Raw genomic sequence first — 26,705 nt, forward strand, 5'->3', positions numbered from 1 at the left:
GGCCAGCAGCGCCCGCGGAGCAAGCGTCAGCGTGTTTATTGGAGTTTACGAAGAGTCTAAAACATCCCGTACAGAGCAGGGTTTGTGCAGAACAAGCTGCAGTCCGGGTGGGGGCACAGGCAACGTTCTGGATCACCCTGGGCACACGACAAGCATCCCCAGGGGCCTCGCGTGGCAGGGCCAGCAGACGCGCGCCGGCACACACCCTCGCAGCTAAAACCAGGTGGAAGTGGAGAAGGACACGGCACCGTTTTTGTGTTGTAGAAGTTTTGTCTCTAAAAGTTAAGTATCTCTCTCTGTATACACAGATCTTAAAGCCCAGGGCGGGCTCCCTTCCTCCTCGGGAGGTGGGGCTGGGGGCCCAGGGGCACAGCCGCACCAGGACAGGCGGTGGCTTTGGGAGCGAGCAGCTGTGTCCTGCGCAAACACCGGCCTGCCCAGGCGCCGGGCTGCAGGGAGGGCACACAAGTTCCCCGGGTCTGCTCAGAGTCTGAGCAGGAGGCTGGGGACGGCAGCACCTGATGGCCGGTCAGCGGCACCCTTGGTGGGGGCCAGCACATCCCCGCAGCCCTCTTGGCCCACGGAGCAGGCACCCTCAGGGCTGCCCCGCTCCTCCTCCGGGGGTCCCCTCGGGCCCTGCAGCCGCTGCTGCCGCTCCTGGGCCTGGCGGGCCCGGCTGGCAATGGCACGGACGCGGCTCTGGCTGCGGGAAGAGGAGCGTCGCAGGAAGCCTTGGCCTCCTGCCACCCCCTCCCCAGCTGGGCCCAGGCTGGTGGGCGACGTGATGTCACCGGCCTGCTGGAACCCTGTGAGCCAGCGTAGCTGCTCCGTCAGGGTGTCCGGCCGTGCACTCGGCCCTGCTGGCCTCTCCCTGGCCAGGCCCAGGCTGCAGCCCAGGCTCTCCACACGGGGGACAAAGTCATCGGCGGTCAGGTCCCCGAGGCTCTTGGACTTGGCAGCCACAGTGCAGTCCCAGAGGCCCACCAAGGGGAGGCGGCCCCAGGGCAGCCTAGGAGCTAGGGGGCGGGGCTGTAGCTCTCCGGGCGCCACAGGCAGCTGGCCCGCAGCCCGCAGGTTGGGGTTGGATTTGCTTTTGGTCACAGTGGGCAGGTCCAAGTGGGCGGCTGAGGCTGAGCAGGTCCGCAGGGGGAGACGTCCTGCTGGGGCCCCTGTGAGGCTTTCACGGCCTGGGCCCAGGCCCGGCAGGGAGAGATCAATGACCGTGTCACTGGATGACACGCTAGAGGATGAAGACACGCTGCCACGGTGGCTGCCTGGCTCCAGCCGCTGCCACAGCCGGTCATTGCCTGTGGCATCTGAGTACACGGTGGGACAGGGCCCAGCCAGGGGCCACCGCCCACCCGGGGACTCTGAGGGCACCTGCGCCTCACTCTTGGCCCTTCTGGGCAGATGGGTCCGGGGGTGGCCCCTGCTGTCTGTCTGGCTGCTGGGGGCCCCCTGGCCTGCCCTACCAGCGCCCCCGCCGCTGCATGCCCACTGCCTGCTTTCAGGGGCTGGCTCGGGGTTCCTGTGGCCCCAGGTCCTGAGCTGGAGGGGCCCAGAAGTTTCCAGAGCCAGCCCTGGAGGGCTCGCCGAGTTGGTGCTGGGACCTGCGGAGCACTGAGGCCCTCCAGGGGAGTGGCTAGGGGCGGCAGCCACCAGCGGTGGTGGGCCAGGACTCAGGGCTGGCTCCTCGGCAATGGTTTCCAGGCTGCACAGGGAGGAGACCGACCTCTGCACAGAGAAGGGGCAGGTGTCTGTAGGGGAGAGAGAGGAGTGTGTCGGGGGCGTCCCTGTGGCTCCTATGCCCACAGGACCCCCCAGCCATCAGGCCCTTCCATGTCCACACAGCTGTCCCCCGCCCTGCCCTCCGGCTCCACAGCTGCTGGGGATGCAGGAGGGAGACGGGCCCTGTGCCCACAGGCAGGGTCTACCGGGCCGGCCAACAAGGGGGCTGGGGCAGCTCAGGACACACGGTGGGGCCGGGCCCCGTTACCTGGCACTCGGCTGCGCTCAGTTCCTAACTAGGGAGGCAGCGTGGGGACAGAAAGGAGAACAGCGTGGTCAGCGTGGGGGTGGGGCTGGCCAGCGTGGGGGTGGGGCTGGCCAGGGGACAGACAGAGGCAAGGCTGGGCGGGTGCAGGGAGAGAGCGGGAGAGGGCTCAGCTTCCAGCCCGCCCTCCCCAGGCTGGGTCCGCTCCCTGTTCTGGGGGCCCCCAAGTTCTCTGTCACGCCCAGCTGGGAAGGGGTGGGGCTTCCAGAACAGAGCTGCTCCGGGCCTGCAGGCCTGAGTCCGTAGGGCCAAGTGCACATGCGATCTGCTCCCCTCGGCACTTTGCGAGCTGAGGCCCCACTGAGGCTCTGAGCCCTGTCCAAGAACCCACACCAGACTTCCCAGGGGACCGTGGTGCTGGCCGGGAGCTGGGACGCCTGCGGCTTGGCCCTGAAGGAGGCGGGAGGAGGGCCTGGAAGCTGCCCCCGGGTCCTAGCGGTCAGGCCGGGGAAGGAGACTCGGCCCAGGTACTGGGGCCCATGTCCAGAAGCCCAGCTCTGGGCTGTGGGCCTCAGCAAGCACAGCCTGGCCCTCAGACTGCGCAGTCCCCAAGCCGGACGGGAAGCTCCAGGGTGAGTACGCCTGTGGCCAGACCTGCTCTCACTTCCCCAGCCCCTCTGGGGGTCAGATGAGGGGCCCACGGGACCAGCCAGTGGAGCAAAGGGAACGAAGGCACAGAGAGCACATGGAGGCGATGGTCCAGACACAAAGCGCAGCGGGGACTCCTGGCCCAGGCCATGCGAAGGCGGTGGGGCCAGCACGGGGCGCTGCAGAGGAGCGTCTGGGCTTACCGGTGGGGAACACGGGGGATTTACTCCTAATCTCCTCCAGCCTTTGAACGAACAGGGCATTCATCTCCCTCTGCAGGGCCCCCGCCTGCCTGTGGGCGTCCTCAGGCCTGCAGGGGGCCCCCTCAGGGCTGCCCGGGCTGCTGGAGTCCGAGGACACGGAGTCGCTGCTGCCCAGGCCCTGCTGCTGGGCCCTGGGGCCTTTGGGGGCCCCTTTGCTTCTTCCAGGGGCGGCTCGGGGGGCCCCCAGCAAGTCCGCCCAGGCGGCACGGGGCTGCTGGCTGATAGCCACCTGCCCGCCCTCGGGCCCCGGGCTGGGCAGCCGCCCCCTCCGCAGGCCCTCGGCGTCCTCACCAGCGCAGGAGCCCACCACACACTTCATGCAGGTGGCGGCCATCCCCGCAGGCCCAGGGCCCTCGGGCGCACGCGGGGGCTGCTCCTGCACCGGGCTCCTCTCCGCTGGCGCCTTACCTCGGGGGCTGCGGCGGCCGGGCTCCTCCGGGGCCGGGGCCTCGGGAGCAGGGCCGGGGCTGGAGGGTGCCCTGTCGCCGGCCTCCCCCTCGGAGCCCACGTCCCGCATGCCCAGGACCAGCTCTGGGAAGGCCTTGCGGCCTGGCTTCTGACTCTTGGTTGGGGCGCTGGCTGTGCGCCGCAGGAGCCGCTGGCTAACGGAGGGCCGGGGCGGGGGCCGCCCAGCAGCATGACTGTCCAGGGAGCCGGGCTTTGGGCCTCGGAGGAACAGGCCTTTTAGGCCCAGAGCCTGCTTGACCTGCAAGAGAAGGAGACACATAGCGGACGGCCGGGCAGCGGGGCCGGGGACCGCCCAGCCCAGTCCAGCCACGCTCCAGCAGGGAGCGGCCTGGGTTGGGCCTGCTGCAGCCCGAGGGGCCAGCTTGCTGAGGGCACCGGCGGCTGCATCAGGCTGGGGCCACTCAGGGCTGTGCAGAAGGGAGAGGGTCCCCATGGCAGCTCTACCAGGGACAGCGGCTGCTGCGGCAGGGAGCCAGCGGGCGCTGGCGGGAGGGCTGCAGGTCTCGGAGCAGGTGTGCCAGGGAGGGCTGGATGGGGCAGGCCCAAGCAAGGACCTCGACCCTAGCCCTCAGCGGCCAGCTCTGGCAGAGCAGGCTGGCCCAGGCACTGGTGTGGAGGGGAGGACGGCCGAGGACCGGACAGAGCAAGCACCGGTCAGGTTCCCCCGGCCTCAGGCACCGCGGCCGAGGAAGCAAGCACAGCCAGGTGCAGACCGCGGTCGGCTCGCCCATGCTCCTGCCTGGCCCATTCCCCTGGAGAGGCTGCCTCTTCCAGGAAGCCCTTCTGGATTCCTGCCAGGCAGTTTTTCCCAGCCTCACCCTGCACTCTGGTCAGGGGGCCTCAAGAGCAGGGCCCCTGCTGGCTTGGTGCCCCCAAACCACTGCTCGCCCAGGGCCTTCCCGGACAGCCAGGCCCAGGAGGTCCGCGCAAGGCCTCTCCCTGCGGCCTCCCTGCCCAAAGAGGGTAGCCAGGGGCCCCCATGACCGGCCTGGGTCAACCCCAGAGAGGCCAGCAGGGTCCTCACATGCAGAGACCCTAAAAACAGCCATGGCTCCCCAGGGACACAGAGGCACCTCTACGCAGAGGCGGTAGTGGCCAGCACTTGAATCAGCTGCCCGATTCAAGATCCCAAATCCAGAGCAATTTGGTCAAAGTCGGCTGGAAAGTCATTTAGAAGAAGGTCCAGAATTCAAGCTCGGAGCTCCTGGTCCCTGGGACCTCCCCCTCACCCCTTGGCACAGACAGAGTCAGAGGGGCACACAGGTGGGGGTGCACAGAGAGAAGGGAGGGGAGAGGGAATAGGGTGCCGGCAGCTAGGGGCCCGGACATAGGGAAGGACAGGGCAGGGAGGAGGTACGGGAGTTGGAAAGACCAAGGGGCCGGAGGAGACGGGCCAGACCTTGGGCAGGACACGCAGGAGGCCTGGCTGAAGTCCTGGACCTGCCTCATAAATGCTGCTCTGTGCCTGAGGATGGCCCAGGGGACCCAGAATCACGTTCCAACCCATGTCACATGAGCTGACAGTCTCCAAGGTGCTACCAGGAGTCACAGATGCTAAGGGGGCGGCCTGAGCATGCAGTGGGGACGGCAGGCCGCGCACCCCGGTGCTGGGGTACCTTCAAGCTCCTAACAGGGCTGTGCTTCTAAAAGTAGACTTTGGACATAGAGAAGCCCACTGCAAGACCAAAGAGACAGAGTGAGGCCGTGAGACACCGACAGCGGGCACGGAGCCGCAGAGACGGAGACAGGACAGACAGGACGGACGACAGATGCACGGCAGAGTTGGGAGGCCTGGGGGCCCACGTCCAGCCAGCCTCGGGGCCAAGGAGCAAGGCAGGAGAGAGACGGTTAGTGCTAGGCCTGCGAGGACCCCAACGTGTGCCTGACAGACCACCATGTATTATGGCCCTGCTGGGCCCTGAGCACAGAACCCAGGACCCATGGGCTCTGCAGACTGGGGAAGCTGGAGCGAGACCCCCATCCTGGGTAAACTGCTGGGGACCGGTGGGGATCTGGGGCAAAGCCAGACGCCTTCGAGGAGGGATGGAGAACCTGGGGACCCTGAGAAGTAGAAGGGAAGGCCCAGGAGAGATGGAAGGTGGGCAGGGGGTGCCCAGGAAGGGCTGTGGTGTCCATCTCCCGATGGCCACAGTGGCCCCAGGACGTGGTCAGGGCTGGCAGAGGTGTGCCAGGGGCCCAGCCACTCATTTCGCAGGTGGAGACACAGTCCCAGCGAGGGGACCGCTAGACCTCATGGCCCTGGGGGCATGGATCGGGTGGGGCTGGGGCTGGCGCTGGTGCGCCCCTTCTGGGCAGCAAGTGGCCCTGCAGGTGGCACTCACCTTACCACTGATGTCACTGACGGCCACGTGAACAAAGATGGAGGCCTCTTCCATCCCCTCCAGATACACATGCCGATAGCCTGAAACAGTCTGGGTCACAGCTCACCCCAGCTCCTACCTGCCCATGTCCCCCACACTCTACTTAAAGTTCCTAAGGCCCTGAATACAACCTGTGAGTCCAGTCCTGGGGCCTCTGCCTCCTCCAGGAAGCCTGCCGGTACTGCTGTGGCCTGCAGGGATCTCTTCCTCTTCCTGGAGACCGGGGGACTCCGCAGCTGGGTCTCCCCTCCCCCACCCTGTCTATGGAGTGCTGTGGTCTTGCACCCTCCTCCTCTGCTCCCTCCATGTCCCCATGTCCACCCGTGGTAGGAGTCAACTCGCTGGAGGAGGCTGAGCCCTGCCCTGTGCTGGAGCCTTCTGCTGGCCTGCAGGGGATGCTGACCCAGGGCTCTGCCCTCCCCAACCGCTCCCACGGTGGCCCCCTGCCCACCTGGCATCATGCTGCTGAAGGCCAGCGTCCTTTGGCCGATGAAGTCACGCCCAATGGGGTCATGGTCCCAGACGAGAAAGCGCACCAGCGCTATCTCGGGCATGTGCACCGTGAACACCAGGGTCTCTTCCCACATGGGGTTGAATCCTGGAGATCACCAGGAGGAAGTGTCACCTCTTGCCCCAGTGCCACCTCACAGATGGGCCTGTCCCCACCACAGCTCCAGCCGGGAGGCCAGCTGGGCCCATGCCCTCTCCCAGAGCCTCCTCCTGGGCTGGCCACCCGGCAGAGAGAAGCAACACCTAAAGGCCGGGCGGCCATCACTGGGCTTCCAGTCGGGACGAGGGGCAGGCTGGCCGGTTACCTGGGTCACAGGAGGGGGCCCTCGCCCTTCCCTTCCCAGCTGACTAGCAGCACCAGCACAGGAGCTGTGATGGCGCTGGGGGCACAGGCTGGCACCTGGGTGCCCATAGCCCCCTGCAGCCTGCCTGGGCCAGGACCCTCACCATTGTCGTCCACCACGCGGGTCTGCTCCTTGCTGCAGTCCACGGGGAGCCCAATGACCTCCACCTCCACGAAGGGGTCGATGATCTGCCACAGAGAGCGAGGGTGGCACCAGAGCCCGGCAGTTTCCCCAGCCCCCTCCCTGTGTGTGCCCAGGCCCCGCTACCTCCCCTCGGTCCCCCAGCATGGAGTCCCGTGGCTTGGGGAGCTGCTGCCCACTGATGATGCGAAGCACCAGCTGCTTTTTGAGCTGCCCCGGCAGGGGGTCCTCAGAGTTGGGGTTGAAGACACCTAGAGGGCCAGGGTGTGAGGCTGAGTGGGAAGGGGTGAGCCCCCCACTGACTCTCCAGGGTGGAGATCCCTCCCCTGCCTCTACCCCATCCACTGGACGGGGGCCCGGGCCCAGGAGGAGGAGGGAGGCAGCGGTGCAGTGCGGCGGGTGCCAGGTGGCTGTGCACCGGTCACCTCTGCAACCACCCTATGACGTGGGCCCAGGTCGTCCCCTCCCACAGTGAGGCACGGGTCTCAGCACGTGTGTGAGGCCACGCTGCCTGTGGGCGGGGAGCCGAGTACTCTGGAGCCCGGTGGGTGGGAAGCTGGTGCCCAAGGGCAGGGCGGGGGGTGGGGGTGGGGGGCAGGGGCTGTTTACGTTCACAGCTGGAAGAGGTGAGTGCAGACAGAAGGGTGTGGGCGGGCCAGGGGTAGAATGGGAAGAAATCCACAAGTGGTCTTCAGCACGTCAGAGGGAACGCTGAAGCGGGCAGGGCAGGGGTGGCCGGGGACTCCAGAGTCCCAGCAGGGTGGGGGGCCCGCCCTGTGCCCCCTGCGGTCTTCATGCGGCCGCCCCGCATCCCGGCCTGTGTCCTCACCCTGGCACATGCACTGGGGCTTGAGCACGTAGCCACAGCTGCCGTTGGCACTGAACTTGGCCCGGTTCAGCTGCAGCATCCGCCCCTCCGACTGGTAGTTCAGGGCGACTGTGGGGAGGGCGGTGGGGCGGCCAGGTCAGCCTGCGCGCTGCCCACGAGCCCTCATCCGCCTACGTGCGCCGGGGCATCCTGGCAGGACCCTGCCCCCAGGTCCGGCGTCACCGCTCCCTCGCCCCGGGGTCCTAAGGGCTGGGTGCCCAGGCGGGGCAACCACACCCAGCAGCCTTGGCTCCGCGCCGGCACGCACCCATCTGGCAGCCGGCGTTCCAGAAGGGCTGGGGGTTGTAGTTGCTGGAGTCCACGCGGTAGGAGGAGGGGTAGATGCGGGACAGCTGGTGCTGGTTGAAGCGCAGGTACTGCGCCGGTTTCTGCTGCAGGATCTGCTGGGCCCTGGTCTCGCTGAAGGACGACACCTGCCAGCTGGACGCCACTGCGGGCGCCGACGGGCGGCGTCAGGGGCAGCGCGTCGGGCCCCGCCCCCCACCCCCGCCGGCCCCGTGCCCTGCTGGCCCCTCACCCTCCGTCTCCACGTCATGGGTGCCCACGGACTTGGTGTACTTCACCAGGTCCGAGAGGGCCCGGGACAGCTTCATGGTCTTCTTCTGCCGGGCAGCCCTGCGGGGAGGGCGGGCACGGGGTCAGGCAGGCCGGGCTCTGATTCATGCTGAATGTCCATCAGGCGTCCACTGCGCCCCTGTGTTCCAGGTGTCGGGACACGCAGTGGTCACGCTGAGAGCTGACACGGTGGGGAGGGGCAGGTGCTGAGCCCACCAAAGGGCACTGACCGTGACGGGCTACGAAACGAGCACAGGACCCACCGGCCAGTCCAGCCCCTGCGCTCCGGGGTCCATGCCCCGGGCCCCCACGCCCCCTCCCCACTGTGCAGTCCCCGAGCCTGCGCGGCTGACTCCTGCTGTTGCCAGGACAGCACCTCCCCCACTGCTGTTTCGTCCAGGGGCCGGGGTGGGGGCAGGGCACTGACCCTCGGCTCTGGCTGCCTTGGGGGTCCAAGTCCTCGTCCCCCTCCTCCACGCTGGCTGCCTTCTTTAGCTTGCTGCTCTTTTTCTGTGCAGAACGAGGGCAGAGTCAGGATTTGCGGAGCTCCAGGCTTGGCCGGGCCATCAGCAGAGCCCGGGAGGGTGCTGGAGGTCGGCCTGCCGTCCGTGGGTCCGGGCGCCCACCTTGCAGGCCTGCCTGCCCCGTCCTCTGCCATGCCCTGCGCAGCCTGGGCACTGGGTGACCTGAGCTCTGGGCACTGGCCAGTGTGAGGCCACTTACTCCATCCAGCCCTGACCAGCACTCCAAACCTAGCACCTGCAGTCAGGAGATGCAGCCAGGAATCCCAGGGGCCCTCGAGGCTGGAGGAGACCCCCCCACCTCTGGCTGGTACAGGGGCAGCTGGTGCACTCGGGGGCAAGATGCATGCTGCGCTCTGGCAGGGCCCCGCCCAGGAGCCCCCAGACCTTGCGCTTGGAGAAGCTGCCCATAAGAAGCCGACTGTTCCGCCTGCTGGTTCCAGCATCGTCCCCGGACTCCACGTCCTCCTCGGCCTGGGAGGAGAGGAGACAGAGGGACGGGGTGAGCCCAGCCTCAGACCAGGCAGCTCCTCCCTGCAGCCCCAGGCAGCCTTCCTGGAGGAGGGAGAACCAAGAGCGGGAGGAAGGGGGAGCCGGGCCCTGGGCTGGCTGCTGCCCCAGGCCCTGGTGGCACCGTCTCCAGCCCACCCTGGGTGCGCACAGGCAGCTGCCGGGAGCAGGGGCCTGAGAGCCAAGGCGAGGACCAGTGGAAACGCTCGCTCACGCGCCCACATCAGCTCCCCGCGATGTGTTGTTTTAAACTCATTAAGTTCCCAGTTCTGACTATTTTTCCCGTGCATGGTGACTGCATAATGAATGTTGTCTGTACATCTGGAACATTCCTCAGCTTGCCTGCTTATATAACCCTCACACAAGGGCCCTGCAGCCCCGGAGTCCTGGCCTGCTTCTTTACCTAATTAGACAAATAACTTGGGTCTGCTCCCCACAGAGTAGTGGCCGTTTACTGTTCACACTCAGGGCTGCGGCAGATCTCCTGAAGTCTCAGGGCTGAGCCTTCCTCGCTGCCGTTTAGAGAACTCGCGCATCAGGGGCTCCCCTCCTGGCACCCCTGCCCCTGCCCGAGGGGCCCCCGGGCCTGGCAACACCGCAGCCTATCCCCCTCTGGGGCCAAGGCACAAACCCCTCGTCCATCCTGAAGCTCGTCACACCCCTGGAGCAGCTGGGAGCCTGTGCCAGGGTCCCCGAGGCCACTGCCACTGCCACTAGCCACCCCCCCACCTTCGCCAGATGCCCCCCAAACTCTCCCAACTTTGCTCACGATGTGCCCACCAGGGCGGGAGCTGGCTTCCCTCAGGCTCCCGGGAGCCGGGCACCTGTGGCCAAAGTTCTCCATTAGCCAGGGGCACACACATCTGCATACACGCTCCACCCGCACCTCTGCGAGCTTCTGCACTCGCCCCCGTAGACGCCCCTGCACACCCCTAACCACAGCCCCGCCCGGCCGGCCTCCCACCCAGCAGAGGAGCAGAGCCCCTCAGGTTCGGGTTCAAGTCGCCTGGCAGAAGAGCCTGGAGCTTGGGCTGGGGATGCCAGCCCCACCTCCCCCCAGCCCTGTGCCCAGCAGAGGCGTCAGCATCTGTCCCGACGGCAGAGGGCGGGGCAGCCACAGGGCCCATTACCTGGACATCTCCTCAGCTCACAAGCTGGGAAAGGGAGGACCTGGCTCGAGACAATGCCTGGCAGCGTCTGCCAACCCTGAGCTCCCACCACTCCACGGACCCCTGTCCACTCCCGCTCTGAGGAGCAGCTCAGCCTACGCTGCTCACTCCCATCCTTTGCCCTCTGCGGGGTCAGGACGGGCGCCTCTCTGGCTCCTACCTCGGACCCGGGCTGCCCCGCCGTGCCCCTCGGGCTTGGTGCTGCACGAACAGGCGCTGGTCCGGAGCCCGAGGCACAGGTGCCATAACCGACGTGCTCAGGACTGTCCGGTCCCACCTGCTTCTTTTTCTCTCCTTTTATTTTTCTCCTCCTATGATTATTCTTTCTTAATGGAAGCACTGGGTATTGAACCCAGGACCACATGCGTGTGTTTCCACCTGCTTTTAGAGCTGTCTCTCTCCCGGGGCCCCCAGCTTCCCTCCTCATGCCTAGAGGGGAACGCCGCTGCTGGCAGAGGTGCTGGAGGCCCTGTTCACGGTGAGTTTGGCACCGGAAGAGGTGGACATGCTTCTCAGCCCTTTAACCATGGCCTGAAGCATCGCTGTCACAATGCACACGAGCACCCATCAGTCTGGGCACCACCACCATCCTGAGGAAGTGTTGGGCCCATGGCTGGAATCTGCTGTCAGCCCCACACATAGCGAGCCGGCAGGGGAGGCGGGCCCCACCTCGCCCCCCTCAGGGGGTGAGGCAGCAGGGCCCTCCCACCCAGGACACAGAGCCCAGGGCACCTCTGCTCACCGAGAAGTGTCTGCACCTCAGACAGAGGGCAGCTTGCGGGGCCAGGCCCGGCAGGCGCGTTCTGACTGAGACGGTCTAGTCCTGACCTCACCTGGGGGCTGGGTCCCCCAAAGAGGAGCGGGCTTTTCCTGGGACAGCACCAAAGTCCCCTGGAGTTGTGCCCGGCACTGCGGACGGGCGTCCATCCCTTGCCCGTCCATTGCTTCTTTGCCTCCAGATAGCCACTCCAGCTGCACCCCGGGCCTCCTGCCCCCTCCCACAGGGACCCTCACTAGGGCCCAGGGACAGGGGGGCCATGGCCTCGGGTCGTGTCCACAAACCTGCTGCCCAGATGCTCCCCTCAGAGAACCCCGTGGCTCCAGCCCCCTTGCCCCTCTGCCCCTGTCCGAGCAGGGTGGAGGGGTGGCTGGTGATGCTGTGGGGGCAGGGATGGGGTGGGGTTCCCTGCTGCCCAGTCAGCTCCCACACCTGGTAGCTTCCCTGAGCGCCCGTTGTCCCGCACACAGGAGGCCACACAGACATGAGGTCCTGGGTCCAGACTGCCCTCCTGGGCGCCCACGCCCCGAGCCGGGTGTAAGCAGAGACCTCACGTCGCCCCCACGGCCGGCCGCGCCATGCCGCACACGCTGCCCGCCTGCCCGCCAGGGCCACAGGCGCCCTGCGTTCACCTGCCTAGCCAGCGCGGGACTGAAAATATCCAACCGCCCGTCGGCACGGGGCCAGCGGGACCCACCACACAGCCACCCGCACGTTTCCGGGGGTGCCAGCTACCCCTTGTGCCCCCATGGGTGGGACACAAACACCCACATCCAAAAATACTGTCCTGGAGGCACCCAGCACCCTACTCACCCAGCCCGGGAGAAGCCACCTTCCCAGGCCCCCCAGAACCTGGACAATGGGGGGTCGCACTAGAGGTACCACCGGGCCCCCCAAGAACAGGGCAACACTCCCCAGCCCTGCTCACCTGCAAAATGGGGTCTGCAGGGCCAACCAGCACCCACCACCACCCGAGGCCACCAGCTAACCTGACCGCCCTTCGGTGTTTGCTGGGCCCCCTCCAGCTGCACCCCAACTGCGCAGTGTCACTGACCCAGCCCGAGGCGCCCCATGCTTCACACCTGCCATGACAGTCCCACAGCACTCTCTCCATGGGGGTCCTTCCCAGAGCTTCCCTGGGGGCCTCCGTGCAGGAGCATCAGGACAGCGGCCCAGGACTGACCCGGCTCCCGGGTGGGTGGGGCCTGGCCTCTGGCCCCAGGCCGTGCTCTAGGCTCTTCTGCAAGGAGGGGCAGGACCCTGTGGCCGCCTCTCCTGCCCACGGCTAGGGGAGGGTGCAGGCCTCCAGAGGTCAGATCATCAGCCACACAGACGGCCAGCCCCTGCCTGGCCACCTGCCTTGTGACACGGTGACGGCTGTGGGTCCCTCACGATGAGAGTCGGAACAGCCAGGTGTTCAGGGGGTCCTTGGGCAGAAAGAGCAGCAGTGGGCAGGTGTGTGTGTGCGGGTTCCATACAGGTTCCAGTATGCGTGTGGGCGTAGCTGTGCACAGGCCGTGTGCCCCAGGGCCCGGCCCAGCCACGGGCTGACCCCGCTGGCCTCAGAGGTCTCACCTTTTTGGCTTCTGCCCTGTGCCCGAGTTTCCCAGGCTGGGGCAGTGTGGACACGGTGAAGTCGCTCGGGTCCTCACAGTCCCGAATCTTCGACTCCTTCAGTAGGGAATCCAGTTTCCTCTTGGCAATGTTTTCGACGCGCTTCCGATTGGTGGAGCCCTGCAGAAGCCAGCCAGCCAGGGCTCAGCCTCGGTGCTCAGCCATGCGGGCAGCAGTGGCGACAGACCCTGGGGTCTCGGGCAGGGCCGCAGGGGCCTGCTGGGAGCGGGGCCAGTGCCATCCCACCTGGACTGACACCCGCGCTGGCCACCGACTCCTACCTGCGTCCCGCTGCTGGTCCTCACGCCATCTGCCTCTCGGGATGTGGTTTGCCCCCAGGACCACAGATGGTGCTGAGCAGGCCCTGGGCCCAGGCCTGTCCACCCTGACACCTGCCTCCCCGGGCTGCACAGTGCTGCCCATAGGGCCCAGCAGACCGCTCATCGGCGCCCGGCGGCCACTCTGGGCTCTGAGAGCTGCTTAGGAGCTCAGGATCTGGGAACCCCCCCACCAGCCACTATGTGCCTCGAGGAGATGGATGGGGGTGGGTGCAGCCCGCCTGGTGGGCCGGTGCCAGGGGCTGGCCTGGGGAGCCTCCAGGCACCTTCACTGTCTGAGACAGCCCCCAGTGTGGCCTTGACAAACCTGGACTCCTCCAGGCAGGGCCCAGGGTACGCCCAGGCTGGAGTGGGTGCGAGGTGCACATCACAGAGAGGGGTTTACCTCGCCTCCGGCCCGGCAGAGACCGAGCAGGCACGCCCAGAGCAGGACGGGTCTGCTGCCTCAGTTTCTAAAACAATCAGCCCGTCTGGCCGGGAACGCTCCTGCACGGCGATTTTCCCACCCGATGGCCCCTCAGGGAGAAATAATGCCTTTACAGCGCCCAGAGGAGGGAAGATGCTAACTAGAGGGCCCCTCCAGCTCTTTGCTGCTGACTCCACAGCCCGGAGCGCAGTTCCCAGCCCCGGCCCAGCAGCTCGGAGCTCCTGACAGAGTGGGGGACGCAGGCAGGGGCGCCAGGCCCAGGCCCAGTGCACGCCCAGCAGTCTGCCAGCTTGCAAATCACCCTCAGAATCTGCCCAGTGGCCCTCGCCCAGCCTTGCCACAGCTCCCCTGCCCTCAAGGAGGCCCCGCCCCCACTCACATCCCCATCGAGGAGCTTGCAGTCATCGTCGATCTCATCTGCGCTGTCCTCGTCAGACACCTCGCCCTCCTCAGCATCCTCGCTGATGTTGGCGGGCAGCTTCTTGCCCTGGGGGAGGAGGTGGGCCATGGGAGGGGCCCTACAGGAAGTGCGGGAGCAGCGGCAAAGGGTAGGAGCCTTTGCCAAGCTTCCTTGTGGATCTCAGGCCGGGGCAGGGCCAGCCCACACCTCCCTATGGCAGGAAGGGAAACGCCAGGAGTGCGGAGGAGGGCCCCAGACTGAGTGGTCACCGTGGGAGACTGAAGATAGGCCAGGGGCAGGGATTGCCCTGATCCCTCAAATCTACCACAGGTCGTGTGGAACCCTAGCCTGGCTGGAGCAAGGTCCTGCACCTGACCTGACCCCAGGTCCCCAGTCAGAGGTCAGAGGCTCAGCCCCGGGAGGGGCAGGCAGGGGCTCACCTTCACCAGGATCTTGCCCTTGAGCATCTGTGGAGACGGTAGCATGGTGGCATCCTCACTGGTCACTGATGACAAGTCCAGCTTGTCCCCAAGGATGTCGGTCAGATACTGGGCCATCTTCTTCTGCTGGATGACACTGCAGTGGTTCTCAATGGACAAGATCACTGGGTACCTGGCCCCAAGGTGGAAGGAGCAGGGTGAGGCCAGGGGAAGGCTAGGCCCCACCGATGTAGGACCCCAGGCCACCTGCACCACTGAATGAGGAGGGATCTTCACCAGGAGCCCAAGATAGAAGGGGCTGCCAGCCACTCTGGGAGGGGGCTGTCATGGCTTTCAAAAGCAACTGAGTGTGTGGGAAGGAAGCTGGGAGATCTTAGGGGTGGGTGAAGAAGACGTGCACTCCTCCCAATGAGAAAAACAAAGGCAATAGAAACTCCGTGAAAAACTAAAGGAAGCATTCAAGCAAGTCAGGGTTTAAAAATGATGTGAACTAAAATGAGGCGCAACGTGGAACAACGGATCAACTGTGAGAAAGATAATCCCATTCACCTAGTTACTGGAGACACTGTCCTGTGCATGGCCCTGGGGTCCCAACATTGGCCCCCCATAGCCTGGCACACACAATCTGGGGGGAACACCACTACTGCCTGCATGGTACAGGATGAGGAGTGCAGTGCAGCATGGGGATTTTCATGATAACTTCTTCAGTTATTTTTTCAGCCATGTGTACATTTACTTGGGGTTTTGCCAAAAAGCAATGTGATACTTTTAGAAAAGGTAAGTGACTTCAACCTACAAGTCATAAACTAGAGCAAGAGATGGGCGAGCCCCGTGATACAGAGAGGCAGGGCGTGGGGCAAAGGTGCTCATCTCCCCATTTCTCAGGCAAGGGACTGAGGTCCGGGGGAACCCTGTGCCTGAGAAGATTGTGCTGGCAGGTAAGGCACAAGCCCCACCCTGAGACCCCAGCAGGCCCCTGGCTCCTCGGCAGCTACAGGAGACCTGTGGGTCCCAGCCCCCTGCCCTGAGATGCCCCCCTCACCAGCAATTCCAGAGGCCAGGCTCTCTCCCACTCCCAGAGCCTGGGCCGGATCCTCCTAGAGGGGCCTCTCTGTTTCTGTTTCTTAATTCAGCCTTGCTTCTCCTCCCTCCTTCATTCTTGGCCTCGCTGAGCAGACTTGGAGGTAACTAACAGTGAGGGAAGCCCATCTTCTATTTCCAGAAATGAAACTGGGTTCTGTCCCACGGGGCCTATAGCCACAGCAAACTGAGTCTGGATGTAGCTTCTTAAGGGCAGCTCATGCCAGAGCCACCATGTTGCAGGCATCAGACCCCAGGGGTTGCCCCGACGTGGGTGTGGATGGGGGCTGCTGACACACACTCTGTATGGCCCCAGCTTGTCATGCTGTTACTCCAGCACCCATCGCCTACCTTTCCCTGCCCTTCATCCTCAACAAGAAACCCAGTAACCAGCCCCTCAGCCACTACAGCCACTGCTTGCCCCAAAGGACGTGGGGGAGGGGTGGGAAGAGCCCCTGGCGCCCCTCCCCCCAACCCCCTGGGCCCGCCCCCCCAGGCCCACCACTCACTCGTTCTTGACGAAGGCATATTTGTTGATGGTTTCAATGACATCTTTGAATAGGATCTTGGAGGTCAGGGTGTAGCCGTGGTGCACAATGGGCTCCCCATCAGGCCCATCCCAGCAGTCCACTGTCGGCAGGCAGACCTCGGTCAGCTCCAGGGGCCTGACCGTCAACCCCCAGAGACTCCCAGCCTGTGGACTCTAGTGGGAGGCAGCCCCTTGTTTCGGCAGGAGAAGCCTATCCCAGCCCCTGCCCAGAGACTCCAGAGGGCTCTTCAGGGCCGCCCCACCTCCCACAGGAGATGTCGGCCCAGGGCCCAGGCCCAGCCCCCTGGGCTGACAGGGGGCGCGGGATCCCAGAGCCCGCAGCACTCACCCTCCACGCAGCGGCAGCCGGCCTGCAGGACCCAGGCATACATGTCTACCCTCGACTGGGACATGAGCTGGTCGCCCACGAGGTAGGTGTTGTGAGAGGAGGTGATGAAGTAGTGGCTCAGTGGCCGTGTCATGTCCTGGTGCACGTGGTGATGCTCTGGGTTGAAGATGTCGCCGGCGGGGCTCCGTGTGTAGTTGGTGAAGCCTGCCGAGGGAACACAGCAGGACGCGAAGGGGCTCAGCCCCTGTATGTCGGTCCCACCGCCGGGCTCATCCCAGGACCCCCACCCCCACGCCACGTGGATTTGCACACAGGCCGCCCATCAGCACCCAGCGGGCCCGGCAGGAAGGCTGGCCCAGCGCGCACCCACTCACCATCAATGCCCATTGCCCCCTTCCTCTTGTTCTCTGGGCAGGGCTCAAACTGCTCAATGATGTCGCGGCAGCTCTCAAGAGTCACACCCGTCATCTAGGCCAGAGAAGGGGCTTGAGCCCAGGCTGGCCCATCTCTGGCCCTGGCCAGCCCCAGGTAGCCCCTCACCCCGCTCCAGAACAGCCACTGCCTTCCGCCTGCTCTCTGACCACCGTATCGCATGGGGCTGACCACAGGAGGCTGAGGCTCTGGTCGCTGCAGCGTGCTACCCGCTCTGGGGGCTCACTGGCCACCCTCATCGTCACCAGAGATTCAGGAGCCAGCAGACTACCAGTGGGTCACATGGCTTTGGAAGAGCTGGCGCCACTGCGGTCCTCGGCAGGGGAGGGGTCTTTGGCCTCCTCAGCTGGACCACCCCCCACCCCGCTGTGTGAGGGGTCCTGAGAACCGTGGACCAGGGTGGGCCAGCAGGGAGCAGGCCTGGTGGGAGAAGGCGCAGGAGAGCCCGGCCCCACATCCCACCTTGGAAGAACCCGGGCGGCTCCCCTGGCCCCCTGCTGCCTGCCCAAGTCCCTGGCGAGAAGGCTGCACGTGGCAGCCAAGCCCACAGCGGCTGTGCCCATCTGCACATCAGAGGCTGAGCGACCTCCCAGTGCCCCGCAGTGCAGCCCAGGCCGGGAGCCCCCAGCTCCCGGAGGCAGGCCCACCAACGGGGCCTCCTGGCCATCAGGAATGAGGGGGTGGGTATGGGCAGTGGAGGCGGAAGGGCAAATGAGGCCAGAGCTCGGAGCAGCTGTGGCCCCCAGAGGTCCAGAGTCCAGGGGTCAGAGCTCCAGCCACCCAGCTGGTGGACAGCTTTGGCCGCAGACTGGGGGGGTAGTTCTGCAAAGCTTAGGGCGAAGGTCGGGGAGCAACGGGTGGGTCAGTTCTGCCCATCCCAAACCAAGCCGCTTTTCTTCTCCCCACCCTAAGTGCACCAGCTGTTGGGACAGAGGCCCCCAGCCGCACTCCAGTGGCCAGGCTGGGAGCGAGTTGCCCTGAGCATCTCCCACCTGGGTAAGCACGACGGTGGGGAGGCAGGTGGGCTGCCACAGGAACAGAGCCCCAGAAGACTGAGGGACCTTGAAAGCACATTCTGGGGAGACAGCCCCTGAGTCAGGCCCTGGGTTTGGTGCGGCCTCGTGGGGCCGTGGTGAGGGCAGGTCCCGGACAGACAGCACCCAGACCAGCCTGGGTCCCGCAGCGTCCAGCCGCTGCTCCCAGTGCCCAGCCCCCAGCCCTGCCCAGGGGCCCAGCGGCAGCCGTGGAGGCGAAGGGAGCGGTGGAGGGCCCTGAGCAGTCCCCCGAGGCTGTCTGCTCCCAGAGACAGCGGGGGGCCTGAAGGTTGCCCCTAAATTCCACTCTCACCCAAAAGTGGGTCGGTGAGGGTCCCAGGAGTTACTCCCTCTCAGCCTGGGGGTAGGGCCGCACGCTGTCTGAGGTCTGAGCATGCCTCCCCTCCCCCACCACAGACTGCCAGCCTCCGTCCACCGGAGTGGGCAGGACCTGGTCACTGCCCAGGCCCAGGACAAGAGAGGCAGAGCCCAGGAAGCAGCTCAGAGTCAAGGGAAATAGACAGGACACCCTGCCAGCCCCAGAGCCCTCTGTGTGTCTGCTGGACAAGCGTTTGAGGGGAGTGGGCCCAGGGCTCTGGGCGTGACCTGGGCCCCCATGGCAGGACTTGGTGGGAAGGCTGGGCCATGGAACCCTGGTCCCAGGAGATGCTCAACACTAAAACAGGACCGCGGGCTCCCCTCTGGGAGCTCCAGGGGGCCACGGTCAGGCTGGGCCGCCCACCTTCCCCACCTGCTCGTGGCTCCTGTGGGACACACCCTGGAACAGGCTGGCGGGGCCACAACGGGAAGCAAGGCAGGTCCAGTAAGGGGACCTCGAGTGCCAGGCTGGTGCCCACCCTTCCCCCAGCCCTCAGCCACACCACGGACGGAGGCAAATGCCCAAATGAGGTGAGGCCACGTCCCCCAGGACCACCGCTCCTGCTGGGGAGCCCGCACCTTCTGCTCCACTTCCAGGAAGCGCTGCAGGTCGGCGGCATCCAGGTGGTCCTTGTGGCCGCTGTGGGCCAGCATGAGCAGGTAGAGGTCCCGGCGGGTGGACATCGCCTTGTAGAAGGCGCAGAACTCCTCGAAGCCCAGCGCCCCCTGCTGGTCGTCCGTGTCCGCTTCCTGTAAGGGGAGGCCTCTGGGTCCCCAAGTGTCCCACCTTGGGCCCCGACCACGAGGGGGCCTCCGGTCCACCCTGAGTCACGTTGCCCCCGCCCCCTTCCAATGTCACTACCCACGTCATGGGCTCATGGGTGCTCGCCAAGCCCCGCACTGCACTGGGCTCCCCTCTGACTCTCCCACCAAGGAGCCACTGAGTGACCTGTTAACACAGACCCCACCTGCCTGCCTCCAAGCCTCCCGAGGGCAGCCTGCGTCCGAAGCCGGAAGGCCACAGCCAGCCCCACGTCCCCGACCCCAGAGAGGCTCCCCGGAAGGCCAGCCCTGGAAGGCGCTCCTGGCTGCCATCTTTGCCCCGCACTGTGGCCTGGCACTGAGGTGGGCACCCAGCAGGACCCCAGCGTCTCACTCCAGGGCCAGAGTGCCCTCTCCAGGTGCCCGTGCTGAGGCTGGGACAGGGCCAGGTGGTAGGAGGGGCTGGCCCACAGCCACCTGCTCCAGGGTCCAGCAGAGGCCAGACAAGGACCCCAGTATCCATTCCAGGTTTGAGGGCAGCCCTGTGTCCAAGAGCTGGCAGGATGGACAGGGAAGGGCCCTCACTGAGGGTCAAGGGCTCTTTGGGACAGAACCGGGCTGGTAGCCCTCCCCGGGGGCCGTGGCTGGAGCTGGGCAGAGATGCCCGCAGGCCGCCCCGGCCTCCCACTGGGCTCTGCAGGCGGCACATCCGAGGCAGCGACTCAAAATGCTCTGTGATGAGAGGCCCCCAGGAGCCCGAGAGGACGGACCTGGCCCCTCAGCCCCAGAAACACCCTCCACAGGCTCTGCGCTCTTCTCCCCACAAAGGAGACCGCCACGGCTGAAAGCACCCACCGGCCGGAGCCGCTCTGCTGAGCTGGGCTCAGAGCCGGCCCAGGGCACCCACTAGGGTGAGGGCCAGGGCCAGGCTAGGCCACGCCTCCCCCGCACTGGGGTTTTAGACTTAACGAAATTACGCCCTTTTGCCCACCACAGTGACCTCTCCTTTGATTAGGCAGCTCAAGACAGGGGGAACGATACTGAGATTTCTCGACAATAAAATTGATGCTAATTATCAGAGCCACTTGGCCGGCTGGAGGTCTGCCCTGCGTCTCTGGGCTCCAGAGTGTCTGCAGGGGCAGCCATGCCCACGGGCAGGGAGGCCTAGGCACCTGGGGCCACCGGGGACAACGCCTGCCTAGGGTCTGGGGTCAGGAGCTCCTGGCCAACAGGCCCTTGCTCACGCCTCTCGGGGGCCGGCTCTGAGCTGGCCCGCCTGCAGGTCCCAGAGGCCTCCTCCAGGTGGCCTGGATGCAGCCCAGACACAGCCAGGCCTGGAGCTGGTCAGAGGGCTTTGAGGGAGCCCCCCGTGCCTAGACAGCGCACGAGAAGGAAGTCCAGCCTCCTCACAGGAGGGGCAGGGGCTTCCCAGGGCTCCCGGCCGGGGGCATTTTCTTTCTTTCTTTTTTCTCACGCTATTTATTTTCTAATACCTTTACTGTGGCATGAGTCCTGCAGAGTAAGCTGCACATAATTCAGAGGTACAACTTGATGCGTTTCAATAGACGTCTGCACTGGTGAAACCATCAGCACAGTCGAGACTCCGTCACTAACACTTCCACCACTTTTGGGGAGGGGGCAGGAGGGAGGTAACTAGGTTTATTTACTTTCCCCTCTTTTCTAGATGGCGGTGCTGGGGATTAAGCCCAGGACCTTGTGTGTGCTAAGTACGCACTCTACCGCTGAGCTACACCCACCCCAAGGGGGCATGTTCAAGCCAGGACTTCACAGTGGACCTTCAGGCCCCAGGAGGCAGCAAGCACTCACACCCTCTCTGTGAGGGGCCCTCATCTCTCATCCTGCCTCCGAGGCTCATCTGAGCCCCGGGTCCTAAGCCAGCCTATTGCCCAGCACAGCTTCACAGGCCTGGAAGGGGCTGCTGACCCCACAGCTGCCCTTGGAGGCAGGGGAGGCAGGGAACTGGTGGGCTGCTCTGTGGGCCTGAGCCGTCTGCCTGCTCCTCACTGCCCAGACAGGCTCTGCTCCCTGGGGCCTCCAGGAGGGGCCCTGCGAGCCCCCAGCCCAGTCCTGCTGCAGCAGTCTGAGAGCATCCTGCTCCTCCGCACAGTCCACCGTGTGCACACAGACCCGAGGCTCAGAGCAGCTGAGCATGACCTTCTGCCCATCATGAGAGCACAGGAGGGAGCCTCCAGGGGCCACGCCCGGTGGAGCAGTTGGCTGTGTGTGCAAGCGAGCGTGCGTGTGTGTGTGTCGGGGTGTGGGGCCTGGGTCATGCTCACGGAACACTCTTTCCAGGCAGCAGCAAGACAAGCGAGGACGGAGAGCAGGGTCTGCTGGCCGAGTCCCATGAACGGGGATCCGCTGACACAGCATCGCGCATCCCCCACCCCCGTTCCAGCAAGGGTTCCAGAACGAGACAAGCTGATCACAGACAGTAAGGGCTGCTGCTCAGCTAACGGATGTGTCTTCCTAGGTGCTCACACCAGGGTAGCTGGGGGCCAGAGGCTCCAGGGATGGGAAACTGGAGCTGCGGCCCACAGGGCAGGGCCGGTGCAGCCCACGAAGGCCGGGCAGCTGTAGGAGGGGCGGGAAAGGGGTGCAGCCTCCTGTGGGTGGCTTCCCTCACTGACCCCGTGCCTGCCCAGATGGCCACTGGCCTGGGGAGGCCCTGGGAGCCGCTACAGTGGTGCCTGCACAGCTGCAAGAGGTGGCAGCCTGGGGCATCCGACCGCCCGCCCCCCGAGGCCCAGGATGGTTGGCCGAGCTGCCTCCCCCGCCCCTTGCTGCAGCTGGGACCGGGCCGGCTGCTCCTGGACACACACAGCTGCGCCCCAGGTGCCCTCGCTTGCGCAGTATCCCTGGGCCTCGGCCCCGGGCAGCCCCACCAGCCTCACCTTGAACATCTGCTTCACCCTCTGCCGGGGCAGGTTCACATTCAGCTTGTGCAGCAGCTGTAGGACCTCGCCGATGCTCAGACTGCCGTCCCCGTTCTTGTCGGCCTCGTCAAACGTCTGCTTCAGCCACTTTGGGGCCAAGTTAGGGGCCAACGTGGGTCCAGCAGGGCCGCCACCCCCCTCTCCCCGGGCAGGAAAGAGCCCCTCCCCCAGATCCGTGGGCCAGCCAGGGCCGGGAGCCCCACCCACGCTGGACGGGGGTGTCCGTCCTGGGGCCTGCCCTGCGCCCAAGGATATTGGTCCCTGGTGCGCTGGCGGCGCGCTAGGCTGTCCTCGTCCCGGATGCCGGCCATGAGGTAGCGTAGGCCGGTGACCCAGGTGCGCGCCTCGTCCCTGCTGGGCGAGACCAGGTCCAGCGACTCCCGGTGGCTGCCATGGTAGATGCTGAAGCAGCAGTTGGGGTCGAAGCTGCCGTCGGGGTGGCGCTGGAAGATCTCTGACTGCCGCCCCTCGCTCACCTCCTGGATGGAGTCGATGGAGACTGCGGGCGGGGCAGGGCACAGTCACAGCCTCCCCGGGGCCAGGTGTCCCCCAGCCGCAGCCCCGCGCTGTCACAGCAGCAGCTCGGCACAAACGCCCTCTGCCCCATGGGCAGCAAGGCTGGTGCCCCCGGGGTCTCCCTTCCTGTGGGAGGCTGGGGTGCTGGGGAGGGGCGGTTCAAGGGGCCCACCAGGCAGGAGGAGGAAGAAATGCAAACCTGCTGGTGAGCCGCCTCTCCCCGCTCCACCCTGACCATCAGGTCTGCTTTCCCGCCCTTTGGGAATGTAAGACGGAGAGGAGCTGCCTCCCCCCGATAGCCCCCTGGGTCCCGCTTCTGCATCCAGCCAGGCCTGCGGAGTGAGGCAGCCCAGACAAGCTAATTCCATCCGTCAAGCTCGGCCAGCGTGTCTATCCATTCCGAGCAGACAATCGCGGGCCGGTGCAGCCGAGATCCAGTGGCCACCTCAGTAATGAACTCTGGCACCAGTGGGTGGGGGGCCAGGGTGCAGCGGAGTCCAGCTTTGTGTGCACCAGCTCAGGCTCCATCAAGATTTTCATTAGCGGCCAAAGCGCCTGGGGCGCGCAGAGCCTCCGTTCAGAAGCTGAATTTCCACGAGTAGATGAGCTCAAAAGGGTGCTTCTAGGGTCTGTGCTCGTGCGCGTGGCAGGGCCCCTCGCAGATGTGTGGGCACGCGTGGCCAGCATCCTCCCTGGGAGCAGGCAGCCCGGGCTCAGCACAGCCCGGACACCCACCCACACCCCCTGCCCGTCTCCCACGCCTCACCGGGGCAAGCGTGGTACCATTCTGGGCATTACCGTGTCCAGTGCAACGACAGTGGGGCTTCCCTACTCGTGCAGTGAGGGGTGGCCTCCCCCTCTGTCCTCTGCCCCCAATGCCCCCTCTCCGGGAGCTCCCGGCTCCCCTGCTCCCCCAGCCATACAAAGCCCCCGTCCTGGAGCTGCCTTCTCCAGCTCCCTAGGTGCACCGTGTGTTCATGGCAGGGAGGCAGGGGTTCTGGGCTCCAGATTAGGGGGAGCTGACAATCAGGAAACAGCTGCCCCTACACCGTGTTCCGCCCTCTCAGGGACCCCTGGGCCAATCAGCTCTAAATTCCCAGCTCTGTTTCCCCTAGTCCCTCCTGCTGGTTTCTGCCCTATCACCCCACCCCCAGAGAAGCCTCCATGACCTCCACCCACCAGTCCCCTCTATGCGCCATCCTGTTTTCCTCATCACTCAACACGATGTGAAGTTATCCCACGTTAGGTGGTGTCGCCCACCTCACACTCAGAGACCAGCTTCACGTCGGCCAAGTTCCCTCAGGATGTCCAAGCCAGGAGCAGTGCCCGGCACGGAGCAGGGGCACTGGCCGGGGCACAGGGGCTCCTCCTTCCTGCCTGCACAGCACACGGCAGCTCCACCTCCCTGGGGCCCCAGGGCAGCCCCAGGCCCCTCCTCCAAGACGCCCTCCCAGGGTGCTCCAGGGTGTGGCTCTCTCCTGGGCCTGTGGCGGCGGTACCCCTAGCAACCACTGGGCTGAGGCCCTGCCCGGCACGCCTGGGTCTCTTCAGTCGCCAAAGCCAGAGGAAGGGAGGTAGGGTCCCTTCTCCCACCTATTAGGACTGTTCTGTGTCTCCTCTTGACCCGCAGGCCCCACCGCCTGGTCCTTGCACAAATCCTCACAGCTCAGGACACCCCTGCCATGCCCCTCTAGGCAGCCCTGCTGCCTCCACAGCCCTGCCAGCTGCTCGCACCCCAGGCGGCCTGGGCCAGCACTGGGCCCCGAGGTCCCCCCTGCAGTGTGCCCAGCGGGGACCCTCTCTCTGTTCAAGAGTGGTCTCACCTCCCCAGCATGATGAAGGTCCTTCGGCCTCTCGGCCCATCACAGGGCGCGGGAGCTGCTCAGTCTCCACCAAGCACCAGAGGGCCCTGCTAGGTGGGCAGCAGGGCCGGGGCCCTCCCCCTCCCCCACCCCTTTGTCCAGGGTCACCCTGGAGCTCCGAAGCCAGCTGAGCCCAAGTGCCAGGCCCGGAGCCAGCTGGAGACTCCCCTTCAGCTGCCCAGTGGCTGCTCTGGGAGCGACCCCTGCCCCCTGGTGCTGGCCTGGCCCCCCCGCCTCACCCCGCCCCCCGAGCTCCCCACTCACTCTTGGCCTTCTCGTTCTTGCGGGAGGGCCGCCAGCGGATGCAGGAGCGATGCTCGTCCAGGAAATAGAAGCGGACCAGGCCCTTGGAGCCGCCCCGGAGCTTCACCATCTGCGTCCCCGCCTGCATGGCACTCATGCACCGCTCCACTGCGGGCCCGAGGACCCCAGCACAGGGACAGACCGGCACAGGGACAGACAGACGGGGCACCCGTGAGCACTGCAGCCGCTCCCCTGACTCACCGCAGCCTCATGCCCACACCCTGCATGCTCAGGGGGGTGCAGAGACCACCCATCCACCCACCCCCTACCAGGGAACCAAACTCGGACCCCCAGGTGCCGGCTCAGGTCACACGTCAATCTGGGACCCTGCTTGAGGACGAGTCCACACAGAGGGTCAGGCTGACTCTGCCCAGTTGGGCTCCAGCCGCCCTCCCGACAGTCTGGGGCCTGAGGGCCAGGAGAGGTGCCAGCCGGGCCCCTGCTCCTCCCTGGCTCTGCCTGCTTCCAGAGGCCGTCCCACCCGCCCTCCACCAGCATGACCTGCCCAAAGGCTATGACACACGGGAGGACACATGGACGGGGTGCAGAGCCGGCTCTCAGAGCCACTGCCTAACGAGGCCTCCGTGCCAGGTACAGCGTGGGCTCCAGGGGGGCAGCAGGCGGGCGGCAGCCATAGGCTGCTCCTGGGAGCCCGCACCCGCTTCCTGTGGCGTCCTCAGGATGGCCGCCCTCCTCCCATGTGCCACAGGGGGACCCCACACACATCCACCCCGGAGGCCATGGCCCCGTGCAAAGGCGTGGGTCTGGGAAGGTGCGGCACCTCAAATGAGCTCCAAGCCCAAACCCTTCCCCTTCACGCGCCCACCTGCCTTTCCCCCCAACCCTTCTGTGCATCCAGCCTCCCTGCAGCTTGCTCCCAGGTCCCAGTGGAGGGGGGAGCCCACCAGGACAGCAGCACCCGGGGCTGGAGAGGCTGCGGGGTCTGGAAGTCCAGGCCAGGGTCAGCGGACTGGGCCCAGGGACATTTCCATCCTGGCCCCATCAGGCCCTTCACAACTGCTGCAGAAAGCGCAGGACCCACGTAATGAACAGAGTAATAAAACCCACGAGGTCCCCAGTGAGGGACCCTCAGGCAGCGCTTGCCGCCCATGGGCAGCGCCAGCCTCAGGGGATCAGTCAGTGAGGACTTCTCGGAGGAAGCCAATCCGTGACCTTGAACCGCAGACACTGCGGAGGGTGGGGACAGAGCAGGGAGTGGCACCCAGGGAGGCTGGGCTCCACGGGAGACTTCGGGAGGTAAGGACCCAGCACCATGGGACGCAGGCAGCAGGAGGGAGGGGTGAGGCAGGAGACAGGGCAGAGCCAGGCCCCAGAGGCCTGGAACAAGGTTCCGGAAGGTGGTGCCTGGACCAGGCCCCATCTGCCAGCTGGAACAGAGGCCCAGCGGGGCAGGAGGGCAGACCCGAACGGGCCTTCTGTGGGCCGCCCCCGCCCCCCGAGACAGACATGCCACCCTCCCGTCACCTGCCGGAGTCTCACAGCAGCCAAGGGCAGTCTGCCTGCTGCGAAGGGCCATCATGTGCTGGCCTCACCCCACCTGCGCTGAAGGTGCCACTGCCCCCAAAGAACCAGAAACCCCCCCTCAGAGAAAGCTCTGGAGCTGGCTGGCGGCCCCCAGCACATCCACCGGGGCCCCACCTGCACCCCCCTTCCCCTCGACTCCTTCACCCCCTCCTTCCCCACTGCCCGCCTGGGGTTCTGCCTCCAGGCCCGAGTCAGGGTCAGAGACGCAGGCCAGGAGATGCTGCCGGGACCCCATGACCCCAGAGGAAGACCCGAGGGGTCAGGAGGTTACAGGTTTGAGTGGGGGTGGGGTGAAAGCCCCTGGGACCTGCACACCCCAGGAGCAGCCCCCACTCACCTGGTCCCGTGACCCTGGGGCTGGGTGGGGCTCTGGCCAGGGAGGATCAGGCCAGTCCCTGTCCCAGATGACCGGGCAGGCCGGCCCCCTTACCTAGTGGGCCAAGCTGCCACCGCGGGGACACAGCCACGCTCCCGCTGACCCAGAGGAAGGCCTCTGCCAGACAGGCCACTGTTCCCTTGGTCCGGCTAGGGATAAACGGCCAGAGGACGGACATGCCTCGATGATGGCC

At 65.9% G+C, this 26,705-nt stretch overlaps 1 protein-coding gene across 1 annotated transcript; it reads right to left on the minus strand.

The window, feature by feature from the left end:
* PLCH2 (phospholipase C eta 2) lies at positions 1 to 26,705 on the minus strand. Its single transcript, XM_072975572.1, has 22 exons — positions 26,567 to 26,705; positions 24,553 to 24,699; positions 22,166 to 22,409; positions 21,869 to 21,998; positions 18,771 to 18,941; positions 16,722 to 16,815; positions 16,348 to 16,551; positions 15,979 to 16,099; positions 14,390 to 14,561; positions 13,929 to 14,036; positions 12,746 to 12,904; positions 9,101 to 9,187; positions 8,620 to 8,702; positions 8,155 to 8,252; positions 7,885 to 8,067; positions 7,578 to 7,685; positions 6,875 to 6,999; positions 6,711 to 6,795; positions 6,205 to 6,351; positions 5,715 to 5,794; positions 3,313 to 3,610; positions 1 to 1,757 (listed from the first exon to the last, which is right to left on the minus strand). The coding sequence occupies exons 1-22, from the start codon at positions 26,688 to 26,690 to the stop codon at positions 484 to 486; spliced, it is 4,242 nt and encodes a 1,413-aa protein (XP_072831673.1). The 5' UTR covers positions 26,691 to 26,705; the 3' UTR covers positions 1 to 483.

This window comes from Vicugna pacos, chromosome 13 (genome assembly GCF_048564905.1).
Source record: "Vicugna pacos chromosome 13, VicPac4, whole genome shotgun sequence".
NCBI lineage: Eukaryota > Metazoa > Chordata > Mammalia > Artiodactyla > Camelidae > Vicugna > Vicugna pacos.